Source organism: Zeugodacus cucurbitae, chromosome 5, assembly GCF_028554725.1.
Source record: "Zeugodacus cucurbitae isolate PBARC_wt_2022May chromosome 5, idZeuCucr1.2, whole genome shotgun sequence".
NCBI lineage: Eukaryota > Metazoa > Arthropoda > Insecta > Diptera > Tephritidae > Zeugodacus > Zeugodacus cucurbitae.
The window spans coordinates 51,621,807-51,636,057 of NC_071670.1; the positions used below are offsets into that span (position 1 = coordinate 51,621,807).

Sequence of the window (14,251 nt, forward strand, 5' to 3'; positions counted from 1 at the left end):
TGCGTTGCCATATTTTTAAGATACACACAATTATTAACGTTTTGAGCTGGCACCACTATTACCAATCTATTACATTTAAGCATCCCATCAACTGTCAAATTTGACGTTCTTTGCAGCCTGCAAGCAAGAAAGAAATCGGCGAGCTATTGTATTTACGTAATTTGTTTATAAAATATTTCAAATTGGTGCAAATATATTAATTTTATTCATATAACAGTAAGGCGACCACCAAAACGACAGTATGGGTAATGCTTATGCACGTGCCATTAAGCCGGATGTGACGCCCGGTCCAGATTGTGTGCCCTCATTCGACCCAATGTTGGGTTTCGAATCGCGCAAGGAGCGTGTCATGATTGCGACAGTCGAAGAGATGGAATCTGCAAAACTGCCACTTGAAGATCGCGACTACTGTGCACACAAGTTGCTCAAATATCGTGCTTGCCGTGCCGATACCTTCCCGTTTGTATATAAATGTCATCATGAGAAACATGACTATCTGACATGCGAATACGAGGACTACGTGTTGCGTATGAAGGAATTTGAACGGGAGCGAAGATTGCTCGAACGTCAAAAGCAGATCGAGAAACAGAATGCTTAGAATTAGGATATTAAATGCTTAAACCAATTTTATTAAACAAATGTGGTTGCAGTTGACGATTTCGGGTATATATGCGTATATACAGTGGAATACAGTTCGTTAAAATATAATTTGTAATGGTTTTCTTTTTATAGTTCTGCTGTCACTAAACTGCATGGACCGCTATAAAATAATTGCACAGTGTCACATACAATTTTCAAGCAAATAGTCAATGAAAATATATTCTATAAATAAAGCGGAACTAAATAAACGACGAAAGTTAAGGTATATATTTTTTTTTATTCTTAAAAGTTCGTGTAGTAAAATTCATTACTACTTTGCTATAAACAAAAGTGTGTTAAATTAGGGACTTCATCGAGGCTTTAGTCTTTTTGCTAAATTTGATTTTCTTCTTTTTCGGTTGCTCTTTAGGCTCACTTGTCTCTACGGGATCTTCCAAACGTTTGATACCGCTATAGTAGCAAAAAAGTAATTTTTATTATTAACAATATTGTTGCAATAATTTTGTAAAATCTCTACCTTTTAACGGATATAAGCTTCGTTTTGCCATCATTATTTGTCAATGCCTTCGACCAGTCCTCATCCGTGCCTTTAATGGCGAATTCTTTTAAGCTTTCCATTTTGAGCTTTTTCAGTTCCTCCTTCTGCTTCTTCGACAACTGTTGTGCGGTTTCTTCCAATTCATCATTGAGTGACAGCGATACTGGCACAAAATCTTCGCCGCGATTCAACTGTGTCGCGCTCTTCATGTTGCTCTCGATGTGACCTTCGATAACAGCGAGCAGATATTTGGAAGTCTTTTTCAGCATATCGTAGAATTTAGCCAAAATCTGATTGCCGGGCATATTCAACTCTGCAGCTATAGCGTCCACTGTTTTGCCCTGCACGCCAATTGCGAGTAGTATGGCCTATTAAAAGTAACGAGTGACTTTAAACGTTGTGATTTTGTTTATAAACAGTAGTTGCTTTTCTCTCACCTTTTGTAAAGTGTCTATTTGCAGTTCTTGCAGTTTGCCTTGGAAATACAAGTAACTGATGTCACTCACCAAATCCAATATCAAACGATATTCGATTTGATTGCGCGAATACGCCTCCAAGCGTTCAATATCATGTGGCAGGAAGTAAACATCAAGCGTGTGTTTATCGAGTGCTGTAATATGACAATTTTTTTGTAGTAGAAAATTTGGTTATAAACTGCATTGTTGCAATTACCTTTGTGTTCCAGCTTTGCCCACTTGTTATCTATAATGGATAGTGCTAGACTTGTAGTGAATTCACGGAAAGTTTTGCTCAAAAGCTTAATGATGCGCCGTCTAAAGTCATTGAAGTACAGACTCAACCATTCGGCGCATTTCTTCTCTTGTGTTGCACCAGATTTATCCAGTGTGTGCAGCATAATGCAAGAATGCTCGCCAGTAAGATCGTTGGCTTTTTGACTGTGTGAGAGTAAACGTTTTTTTTAAATGCTTAAATTCATTTAAATGTAGAAATTACCTAACATAAACTGGCACGAAACCCAAGTTTTTCCAAAATTTGAGCAGCTCTTGTGTTAAACCATAAGATGTGCCCAGGTAATCGATATGTTCCGGCACGCGTTCACTCAAGCGTTTCAGTAAGGTGGGGATTTTACGACGTGGGCGTATTTGCTCTTTCAGCAGACCCAATTGCTCTTCTTCAACTTCTTCGATGCCTTTAAAATTTTGTAGAAATTTTTTGTAGAAATATTTTATTTTTTTTAATGTGACTCACCATTAGCATTTTGCGCATCTTGTGGATTTTCACTTAAATCCGTAAATTTACGCTGATAATAATCACGCAGCAGTTTTATTGCACGTTTGCCGTAACCCATCTGTACATTAAAAAAAAAATAAAAATAAAAACGTTTAAAATATAATTTTCTACTAAAATAGAAAACAGCTTACCCTTTGATAGTTGGGATGTGTCGCGATTCGTACCACACGTACGCCAGATAATTTGGGGAAATCTCGATCACCGAACTGTTCCGAAACATTCCATGGTATCAGATCGCCGCTAGCCTTCTTGCCGCGTCCCAAGGAATCAGTTATGGTTTGTGAAGAAATTTCACCCTCCAATGCTACTTGCACTACAACAAGTATCTCAGGCAGCTGATCCTTGCGTTGAATGGGTCCGAGTAGACAGAATAGATGATGCGCCGGCGCATCACTCATCATTTGTAGATCATTAGGACTGTTTTTATAATGTGAAGCTACATAGATGGAGACCAGTCGATGCAGAAAAGACTCTGCGGCCTTATGATAAGAGAACAATGCATCGCGATCGATGTAATAGAGTTCGCACACATCAGGTGTGGGACAACCCGAACTAATATTGGGCACGGTTGTGGCATCCAGACATAACAAATTGATCAACCATGCTTCGATATCATCGCCCTCGCTATAACGAATGGATTCCTCGAGTTTAATCTGAAAAATTACGAAAATATTAGTTTTGCGTTGTGTTCGATTTTTATTTTGAACACACTGGTGGCGGTGCATTATTATCCTTCTGTAATTGTGACATCAATTTTAAGCTCAGCGAACGTCCGGTGCCCTCATAACCGTTAATGGTTGATGCCATGAATATCAAATAGGGGCCCATCATCTTCTTTACCAAAGGCAGCGGTATGGCAGCAGCTTCGTCAATCACCAAAAGATCAGCTGCGTTTAAAAGATGTGTGTCGGTGGGTGCGATGTACTGTATGGTCTGGCGATTGGAACGTGTAATATTTATGCGTATAATCGCTTTCTTGTAATCCGGATTTGTGGAACGTATAATGGTGTAATCTGCGTGCTCTTGATATTCCAGCGCGTCGAAACCCTTCAGCACGAATTCGAACAAAGTAATCAAATTCTCCGGATGCGGCGATGTTACGTACACGTTAACGTAACCGAATGCTACTGCAGCGGCAATAGAGAGACCCATAGCAGCGGACTTACCACGACCTCTGGCGGCAGTCAGCGTGGTGGGTGGCCTACGTGAAAGTGTTTAAATTAAGGTTTTGTAAACGAAAATAGCTTAATTTACTTACTTCAATTGCTTCTCGGCCAAAGCTTCGATGAACTGTGCCACAGCACGTGCTTGGTCGTATGTACGACATTGATTTACCAGCGGTCCAGCGGGTGGAGTATCACGTAAACTTTCCTTCAAATCTTGCAACATTTCAGTGTTTTCCGATTTGCCAATATCAGCGGGCTACAATTGAATTAAATAAGTTAATCAAAATAAATAAACAAACGGTAATTGTTATATTACATTGACGGGATCCACATTGATGGTTTTCGAACTCAACGGTAGGACTGTCAAGTCATCATTTACAACCAGACAACGTTTACAATCAGCTAACGAGAGTATTAAGCGTTCATTGAAACGACAAGTGACAGTTTGATGTGCTTCGGTGCGAAAACGTTTATGCACATCCATGCTCATTGTGTACAACTGCTTCAGCGATTGCAGCGTTTTCAGCAGCAATATAATCATACCGCCTCCTTCAACTGTTTCCACTGTGCGCGCCAGTAAATTGGGTGTAAGCGCTTCAAAATCCTGTAATACACATACGCCATAAGTGCGACCCAAGACCGCATGTGTCTCCGAATAGTAGCGTCCATGTATTGTAGTGGACACACGAAATGTATCGAACATATCCGCATCGTTAACATCAATTTTGCCAGCCGCAATCTTTTTAGCGCGCTTACGTCCATGGCTAAATAGAAAAGAATGAGCACACGTCTTCGAATTTATATATGTATTATGCACAAACTTACTTAGAAATAGCATCATCTTTGTTTTTGTAACACCATAGCACTGTGGGACGTGCTTTCACAGTAGATTTCGTTAAAATATCATAGAGTATCGGCACTTGATCACGTCCTTTATCACCGATTATGATAAACATTGTACGATGGCCCAACTTGACGCCATTTTCGATCATAACGCGTATGCGATTGTCAATCTTCTTTTTAACCATTTTTGCAAGAGTTTAGTTTAGCTTTAAATTATATTTGAAAATATAAACTTTTGTACAATAAAAGCAATGCCGAACGAACACACGTGCGTTGTCTTGAAATGTGACAGTCTACCGTGTTTGTTTTGATACGTGTGTTTACCGCAGTCGTTGTTTTGCTCAGCGGCAATGACAGATTACCAGATTTTGATATGAAATATGCGTATATCTAATAATTATACGGCAACACTATATAAACAAAACAGCTGATTTTCATTCATGCGGTAAAATACAAATTAAATTTATTTAATATAAAATATTTTTATTTTATGCATAACATTATATACATTGCAGTAACTAGTATAAGCCTTTAAATTTACTTCTTTCGTTCGTATTTAAACTGATACACTGGTGGCGCATCCTTAGTGCCTTTCCTAATTTTTTTGGGTTTCAGTAAACGCGCCTGCTTCAGCACACGCTGTATTTGTAGCTTCTGCTGTGCCACCGCCAATTCCTTTTCACGCTCAATACGTTTGGTGAGCTCCTGATATGACTGCTTTTTCAAAGAATTAGCTTTTCTTATTTCCTGTAAAATATATTAATATTAATACTGCTGATTACATGTGACATTATTTTTTACTAACCTGTGGCGTAAGTTCAGGTAATTTCATGTTGTCCAAATCCTGTATGCGTGGACGATTCGTTTTACGCTCCAATAAACTTGGATGTGTCTCAAGCCGCTGTGCCAATTCCATTTTGCTCAGATCCTGTGCAACAATTTCTCCATCCTTGTTCTCGTCAAAGAATGTATGCTTATTCGTCACTGTGTTGGCAAAATCAATCATATGCAGTTGTGATTGGAGTCGCTGTATTTTTTTCGTTTCCATTGTACGCTTCATAGTCACGTATTGTGTATCTTGTGTTTCCATCAGCGCTTTCTGCACTTTGCTATGTTCATCGGGTTCTTTTTCCTTCTCCTGATGCACACCATCTGCAAGCTTTGAGTTAATCATATGATGATAGAATTCATCGGGATTCTTATTCAGCGCCCGCTTGTGTAGCAACTTTAATGTGCGTTCCTTGTAGTGCTCATTGTTTGCGCGTTTCTTGTAGTCTTTTTTCTTTTCCAACAAACCAAGATGTTTGCGTGCCTCTGGCTGGTGTCGCTCGCGATGCACCTTTTGGTTGCTCTTGGATGCTTTTTTCCAAGAGGACATTGTGATTATTTAATTTAAAATACAAAAATAAATATTAGAATCACAATCCAAGCACTTGTAAAATACGAAAACACATGTGGAAGAGAGATGTTATTGAAATGTCAGAGAAATGTCAAAGCAGTAAATGTAGTAGAATGAAATTCAATAATGGCACATTTTTACCGTTTGAAATGACAGATTTCGCATTTGTGTGGGAGAAAAACTACGCGTCTTTTTAGTAATTCGTCGCGGTTTTAGTAAAACGTCGCGTTTTAATTGTTAAATTGTACGGTAGTGCTATTAAAGTTATTAAATCGATGCTTAAAGTAGTTCTAATGTAAAATATCAAAGAAATGTCGCGAAGTATTATATTGTTCAAAAGGAATTCAATGTGCAAATGAAGATTGTAGTGGGCCACTCAGAAAACATTGCAAAGCTTCCGGTTGCAATTATGATGAAAGTAAATGTATGTGCATTACAACCGCCGCAGCTTCATCAATGACTTAAATAGTATAAGCTGGCCAGTATTGGCCTTAAAAATATCTGATATAAATTCCAAAATTAAAATGCGCATAACCAAATAAGCATGCATACAAATATTAAATGAGAAATTGAAAAAATGAAGATGTACTAAAAAATGGAATGTATTTCTGTTTGTGTGCTTGTGAATTTCCAGCATAACCAAATAACCGGACATACACACGTGAAGAGAAAAAGGGAAGATGTGAAACCAAAAATAACTGTAAATCAGAGTGCACTTGTGTTTGTACGTTTGTGAACGACGAAGTGCAAGGAAATGTCAAAAATTATAATGTAGTAGAATGCAATGCAATAATGGCGCATTTTTACCGTTTGAAATGACAGTTTTCGCATTTGTGTGGGAGAATTCTACGCGTCTTTTTAGTAATTCGTCGCGGTTTTAGTAAAACGTCGCGTTTTAATTGTTAAATTGTACGGTAGTGCTATTAAAGTTATTAAATCGGTGCTTAAAGTATTTTTAATGTAAAATGTCAAAGAAAATTCGTGAAGTATTACATTGTTCAAAGGGAATTCAATGTGCAAATGAAGATTGTAGTGGGCCACTCACAAAACATAGCAAAGCTTCCGGTTGCAATTATGATGAAGGAAAATGTGCATTACAACCGCCGCAGCTTCAGCTTGACTTAAATAGTATATCCTGGCCAGTATTGGCCCTCTACTTGATGATGGACAAGATTTCTTCAGCATATTTGGTGTTTTACTACAAATACATATGTATTGTGGAATACAATTTGATCAGTGCTAAGTGTGAAATATACGCATATAACTGCCGATGGCTGCGATAATCGTTAAAAATATCTGATATAAATTCCAAAATTAAAATGCGCATAACCAAATAGCCATTTATACAAATATAAAATATGAAATTGAAGAAATGAAGATGTACTGAAAAAATGGAATGTATTTTTGTTTGTGTGTTTGTGAATGTGAGAAATTACATGCATAACCAAATAACCGGACACGTGAAGAGAAAAATGGAAGATGTGAAATCAAAAATAACTATAAATCAGAGTGCACTTGTGGTTGTACGTTTGTGAACGACGAAAAGCAAGGAAATGTCAAAAATTGTAAATTGTAAAAGATTCTCGCGCGTTTTAATTCTTATTTCCTATGGGAAATGCGGTCGTGTATTGTTGCTGTGATTATTCCGTGGACTTCCATTCGTTATTTTCTTCTGTTCTGTCTATTGTGAATCGCGAATAACTGAAAATTGAACAAAACTCGTATGTGCAGTTAACAAAATGCGCATGTCCAAGCGTGAATAAATATCGGAACATTGACAAAGTATTGAATGGTTAAATATAAAACGGTGTAATCAAAATTCAATTGAAGTGAATATAATTATAATTTTTGCAAAAAACTGTACGTACTTTCATGTGCAAAGACATTAATGGTGAATCACTGGAAGAAGTTTGACACTGAATTTTGTAGCTGTTTGAAAGGTATGTACATATATGTAGATATTTGATTAGTTTTAGTTTTAATTTGTTTACATAAACATGTGTATAATTAATTCAAATAAATTGAAATAGCTCATTTAATACCGGAATTTAATACTGGTAAAATCTCTGTTTGCGGAAATGCTTAGTTGATACCTGTCACACTGCATACATTTCCTTTCCTTTGCAATACATGCTTGCTAAGTGTCGATAATACAGTGTGAAAGTACTAGAATCGAATTGTCGATAATGTAGTATTTAAGATCTTAAAGGGTTAGGCGGGTTTAACATATGTAAAATTTAGGAATTTTTTTTTTGTCTTATTAAATTGCTGAATTGTGAAAAATATTATTCCAAAAAGTGTAAATTAATGCGAGTAAATTTAAAAAAAAATATACACTTTGGAAGTTCCGCCCAACAAGGCACGTCAGATAGAATATAAAATTCATAATTTACATCAAAACTTTTGTTTTCGTGTTAATATACGATGGAAATTTAACCAAGAAAGAGAGTTTTTTTTGTTAAAAATCTGTCAAAAATAACAATTTTAGTATAAACATTTTTCCTTCGTTCATTAACTAGGTTTATTCATGTACTATCGAAATATTGTTGGTATAATGAACCAATAATGAGTTATGATTTCCAAGGCAAGGGCATTTTGTTGGACACGTCTTGAGGTACCAACGTTTGAGGAATTTTTAGATAAAAATTTCACAAAATTATTTTTAAATATGTATCTTCAATATACTAAATTGATTACATGAAATACCTTTTGTTAAAAAAATTGTGAAAATACCCTTATTTTCAGCCCCTCTTTAATTTACGCAGGAATTTAAATTCAATACTTTACGATATTAGAAAATTTAGTAGATGTATTTATTTATTTTTCTTAAAACTAGTTTTTTAAGGCTTTTAAAGGTAGAAAAAGGTTTCGTTAAATATTAGTAGTGCTCTGTTGCATCTTTATATTATAAATTGTAAAAATTCTTTCTTATCTGATTTTGCAGGTTGCGCGTCTTTATAATTAAAAAAGAAGAAAGAAAGGTATGTACACATTAAAGTCAAAGAAATTTTAATTTTGTTAATTTATATTAAAATAATTTATTTAATATTGCTTATTTATAATTAATACATTCTAATGTTTTTGACTAAAAGTACACACCTATTACTAAGGATGAACTTAAGTTGTACTCTCATCATATCTACCATTAGGAATACGATTTTTACCAAATATATGATTTATTTTTTTTGTGGTTGGAATAAATGCCATTTCCTACTATATGTTTGTACTATTTTTTTCAGATTTTCTCTTTGTCACACTAGATTTGATTTTCCTTTTTATTTCTGAAATTACATCCAAAGAGCTTTATTTAAGGGAGGGGTCTGGGTTTCAGCGCAAAAAAAAACACTTTTTTGTGATTTTTTATCTCAAATATCGATTAAGCAATTTTATTCAAACCTTCTATACATTATTGATCATAGTCTTGACTATGTTCTGTTCATGCAAAAATATTAAACCATTAGCCCGTGAGAGAGCTTCCCCTAGGACGTTTTGGAAAAAAAAGACAATTTGCGGTGTTCACTGTAACTCGGCCGGAAATTATCCGAAAATCAAAAACCATAAAAATTTAGTTAAATTATAAACAAATCTTCCCCCCAACGTTCTCTGATTATTATTTTTTTTATTTAAAAATTTTTGGCGGCCATCTATCTAAGTGTGAACCGTTATTTTCGACTAAAATTTCCGCCATTTTCAGGGTGGGAAACACCCTTAATGTTAAAAAAAAATTTACTAAACGTAAGGGGGAGGTATTTTATGTGAAGAAAATGTATACCAAGTTTGAAATGAATCGGTCGAGTAGTTTTCAAATGGCAGTGAATACGGACTTCAAAAAAGTAGTTTTGAGAAAAACGCGTTTAAAGCCGTAGCTGTTAGAATTAGAGCGTTAAAGGCCCCGAGACTAATTCAACAATAACTTCAAAAATATTGCTTAGATCGGATTAAAATTTTGGGGACATATTCTTGAAATGTTAAAGAATAAGATAAAACAAAAAAAATCGATTTTTCGAAAGTGAAAACCCATACCCCTCCCTTAAGCATTTTCCTTAGTTGGGTATAGTTTTAGGCTATATCAGTGTATCCTTTGAAAAGTGTTATATCTCTTTTTGTAGTTGTATTGTCTATAGTCTTAAATCACATTACTTTTAGTGAAACGGCCATACAAGATTTTGGGGATCAAATAATTATTTGCGGTTTGAAGCGTTCGGTTACATGCTTCTAAAAAAGTTTTAAAAGTCATGAGTTTAGATTTTTGAATTCTTATTTGTTGTTTACTCTGTGCTCTCATATGGTAAATTTGTATAATCGTAAACTTTATAAGCAGCTGATGAGTTTATTAATAATTAATCCCCTGTAACTATGTGAATATGGGTCGCAGGTGGGTACCCACTCACATCAGCAAATCATCACACGATTGAACTGTTCTTACATTTGTTTGAATGTCACATTCTGACTTATATATTTATTTTCCGAGCACACTTTTATGATTCATAAGCTATCATTAAACTGTCCCCCAACATTAGCGCATAATTACATGTTTCTTTTATCCGTCTATGGAGTCAATACTCCAACTTAAGTATAATGTTTCCAATCCAAGTGCATTCGTACCTAATGCCATAATTATGGCTTTCACAGCAAATAGTAGAGTAGAGAATTGGATAACAGAAGAAGAACAGCTATAACCAATATTTATGTAATTGAGTGCCAAGTGCGCCGCTTATTATTTAACAAAAAGCATAAATCAGTTCAACTGTTTGAGTGATGAACTGAACTGAAGGTGCGAAGGCACTTTGTTGTCTGCAGCATAACTGCAAGTGACTGACGCGTGGCAGTCGCCTTTGGGTTGGTAATTGTTCTAGGCTACGCGCTTGTGGGTTTACACTTAGATGAATTGAGATGTTGCCGTTGCTGAGCGTACTTTGCCTAAATTGCGCGGCAACCGTAGATTGCCAGTCCACAGGGAGTGCTCTAGCATCGTCGTCGCGTTCGAGTGCTTGCTGTGATTGCGAAATTTCGATAACAAATGCGGTGAACGGGTGTCGAGCTAGCATACTATTTCCGCCTAGTCATATCAGCCCCCGCCCGCCCATTCATGTCAAGGCATTGATGCAGATGACATGTCGCTAATCTCTCTAGCATGTTGGAGTACTGACTATTTCACATGCCAGCGCTTTGGCGGGTGCTTTTGGTGTAGCATTCGTTGATGTTGCACTACTCTTATCGGGTGACACGTGTCCGGCACGTGACTCATGGCTTGCCAACATGCAACACGTGCAACGCACTACAGTGCAGCGATTGCTATGCTCCTGCGTTGGCAATGCGGTCGTCAGCCGCCTCACTCGGCTGCTGGTGGCATGACAAGCAGGAAAAGCGTTGACATTGCATTACCTTCTGCTGTTACCTTTTAAAGTCTGCCAGTATGCCTTGCTCCGTGTCCTTGCTGTCATTTGAGCTGTGCGTGAAACGAAAATGCCATTGCAATGCAGCTTCGTGGCGCACGAGCACGCACACGCTCGCTGGCTCGACACAAAACGGATGTGGGCGTACACTTCCGCCCAACTCTTTTTCAAACATTTATTAGCCTCCTCACACACACACACACACACACACAATAAATCATAATTTTGTACTGCATTTACGAGTATTGGGTTTGAGGTCTGAATGTAGAAAAACTGCAACTGTCAGCAGCGTGTTAGTGGGTGTGGTACTCTTGTTGTTTGCGCCTAATTCGCATGCATAGAAATTATGTGATTACGCGGCTAATCAGCAACAAGCGTGCGAAATGAAAGCAACTAATAAATTTTATTTCAAAATAAGCCTTGATTATACCGCTAAGTGTTCTATTCCACAGCGACATATGGTTAACAACTATAAAAGCACTAAATTCCATAAATGCGAAAATAAGCAATAAATCAGTGTAAAATGTTCCTATGAATTTGAAAATTTAGTTAGCGTCCAAATTAGTAGCGAATATTCAGCTTGTGGTGGACTTCAAGCTACCTCGAACCTCGGGTGAAAAATCTGCTGTGCCTTATTTACAGTATATTAATGTTCTGAAATTATCGAAAATTTTCGTATTTTGAAAAAAATATTTCTTCATTTGTCTATATTAATGTTGTCGCCTTCAAAATAGTCGTCGAAAACCTTCTCAAACTCGAGTTTTGGGATTCCTTTATAGATCTATTAGGTCTTTCTCTTATGCTTGTATAACGACGGACCTTTAAGGGGATACATGGGTTTCGTGGCTTAAAAAAACGATTTTTTGTTTTTTGGCTTATTATTATTCTACAATATCTCAAGATTATTGTCCTAAATTTTCGAGTCGATCCGAATAATAGTGTCGGAGATACAGTCTTTGGAAGATGTGCGCTCCAAGTCAAGTCAAGTTACTAAAAACTTTAAACGCGTTTTTCTCGCAATTGTGTTTTCAAAGACGGTTGGCAAATTTTATCGAAAACTACTAAACCGATCTTGATGAAATTTTGAACAGGTGTTCGAGATACAATTTACTCGTGCTTGAACGAAGGATTTTATTTTTTTCAGTTACAACAATTTAAAATAAAATACAAAATGTGAAGCAAATTTGACAGACATTTTTATTTTTTTGGAAGAATGTCTGCCAAAATTCCAATTTTCAGTATTTTTGTTTCTCCTATGTGCAAGCACGAGTTTATGGTTTTACCTAGAACACTTATTTTTGTTTTTTTCATTTTGGATGATCCTGTCAGGAGTTATGCTGACAACACGGACGCACCTTTTTTCCGAGGGGTCAGCGGAAATGACGTCACAATGGAGGAATTTTAATTTTTTTTTTGAAAATTTCAGAATTTTTTTTTAAATATATATCTATAAGACAGAAAAAAGTTTGATTTAATTAAATAATTTTTTTACATAGAAAAAAACCCCTTAAGTAATGTCTAGCCAATTTGGAGGCTGAGACATCGTTACAGTATTTATTTCTGTCAAGAATTTACGAGCAAGCAACAAAGTGTGAATTTTTCGATATTTTTTGAACACATTTTAATTAAAATGAAAAATTAGGCGATTGTTTCGAAGTTTATTGGTCATAATATAGGTGAATATTTAAAGATTTTTTTTACAAAAGTATTTTGAAAAATAACGGAGTTATGTGGTGTGCCAAAAAAAAAGTTCCCCAACTGCTGACATGATTCCGGCCTGATAAGTAGCTGAAACAAAAAAATTCAAAAAGTTTATTGAAGTTGAAGGAATTTCCTATACAATGACCTACGGTTTTTAAAAAATATCAAGAATTAACAAAATGGCGTAGTTATGAAAAAAATGTCGTTCTTTAGATAAAAAGATGATCGTTTTTAATGCCAAATTGACAATTTTCAATCAAAAAGATCGTAGGTCATTGTATAGTAAATATATTTAAGAAAACTCTGTTTCAATTTGAAGTCGAGCGGCAAATTTCGAGTTCAGTTACAATGTCAGCAATTTTGCAAAATATCGTTTCGAGAAAAACGTTTTTAAAGTTTCAACTATAGAGGTTTATACCTCGAGCGGTCGCTCTTTAGAACGCTGACATTCAAAATCTATTCAAGATACAACCATATTTTTGAGAGTATAAAGCAAAATATAAAAAAATCGATTTTTTGAAAGTGTCACACTGGTATAGCCCCTTAAAACATGGCTACTACAGATAAAGTAACCAATGAATACGGCTGAAAATGTTATCGTACATCACGCGCAAGTATATTAACATTATAAAAAAATAATAATTGGACTCTCCAAATTTGTAGAATTTTATATTTTACAATTCCCGATATTTTTTGAACACACCATTTTTTATTTCTCTCATATCATATAAAATCCCTATCATTCGTACAGCGCTTAATTTTAGCATTGCATGCCATTTCCTCTCAGTCAGTCTTTTTGATAAGGATTTCTATCGGTTCTCTGATTTACTAATAAAATTGTGCGGTTGAATGTCAACTGTACATTAGTGTCAATATTAGAAACCATTTGTTTTTGTTTGAAGCTTTGGGTTTAACGGTTTTATGCTAATGATGATGATAGTTTTTTCCTTCCTTACCAAATCATATCAGTGAAAGCCTTTATGATTAACTCAGCCTCGGTTGCTGCTTAAGACCAAGCCTTGACGGCAAACCGCTCAGAAATTGAGATTTCGTTGCTTCACAACTTCAGGTTTTACCAGAAAATGATTGATAGTTGTAATTAGCCTAACTCAATGCCTACATTTTTATGAAGTTTTGATAGTCCTCGAAGCCAAGTCGTCGAGCTCGTCTTAGACTTTTTCCTTTAAAGTTAGATTTGACAACGCATATGGTCAGTAATCTGGAGTATATATAACACAGCCCGACAAAATTAAAAAAAAATGTTTGCTTCTTTGAATTTATCAACTGATTCTAGTTAATTTGGGCGCGTTAAATTCAAATCTGTAATCAGTTTGTCTCTATCAGCTCTAGTTTTCAT

The 14,251-nt window shown here is 35.8% G+C and overlaps 3 protein-coding genes across 4 annotated transcripts; 1 reads left to right on the forward strand and 2 right to left on the reverse strand.

Moving 5' to 3' along the window:
- The first annotated feature begins 15 nt into the window (after positions 1-15).
- On the forward strand, positions 16-865 carry LOC105210624 (NADH dehydrogenase [ubiquinone] 1 beta subcomplex subunit 7). 2 transcript variants are annotated; one of them, XR_851646.3, is made up of 3 exons: positions 16-156; positions 218-663; positions 733-865. XR_851646.3 is itself a non-coding variant. In XM_011181702.3 (2 exons), the coding sequence occupies exon 2, from the start codon at positions 242-244 to the stop codon at positions 596-598; it is 357 nt and encodes a 118-aa protein (XP_011180004.1). In that variant the 5' UTR covers positions 16-156; positions 218-241; the 3' UTR covers positions 599-865. The 2 variants fall into 2 exon arrangements, 1 of the variants encoding a protein (XP_011180004.1); XM_011181702.3 differs by having other exon boundaries at positions 218-865.
- Positions 866-901: 36 nt separating this feature from the next.
- On the reverse strand, positions 902-4,702 carry LOC105210622 (RNA cytidine acetyltransferase). Its single transcript, XM_011181700.3, has 11 exons — positions 4,381-4,702; positions 3,872-4,319; positions 3,648-3,811; positions 3,101-3,590; positions 2,521-3,042; positions 2,348-2,447; positions 2,093-2,288; positions 1,811-2,034; positions 1,576-1,748; positions 1,118-1,506; positions 902-1,050 (listed from the first exon to the last, which is right to left on the reverse strand). The coding sequence occupies exons 1-11, from the start codon at positions 4,581-4,583 to the stop codon at positions 936-938; spliced, it is 3,024 nt and encodes a 1,007-aa protein (XP_011180002.2). The 5' UTR covers positions 4,584-4,702; the 3' UTR covers positions 902-935.
- Positions 4,703-4,826: 124 nt separating this feature from the next.
- LOC105210623 (probable U3 small nucleolar RNA-associated protein 11) lies at positions 4,827-5,873 on the reverse strand. The gene is made up of 2 exons (XM_011181701.3): positions 5,204-5,873; positions 4,827-5,145 (listed from the first exon to the last, which is right to left on the reverse strand). Exons 1-2 carry the CDS (start codon positions 5,774-5,776, stop codon positions 4,936-4,938), a joined length of 783 nt encoding a protein of 260 aa, XP_011180003.2. The 5' UTR covers positions 5,777-5,873; the 3' UTR covers positions 4,827-4,935.
- Positions 5,874-14,251: the final 8,378 nt, after the last annotated feature.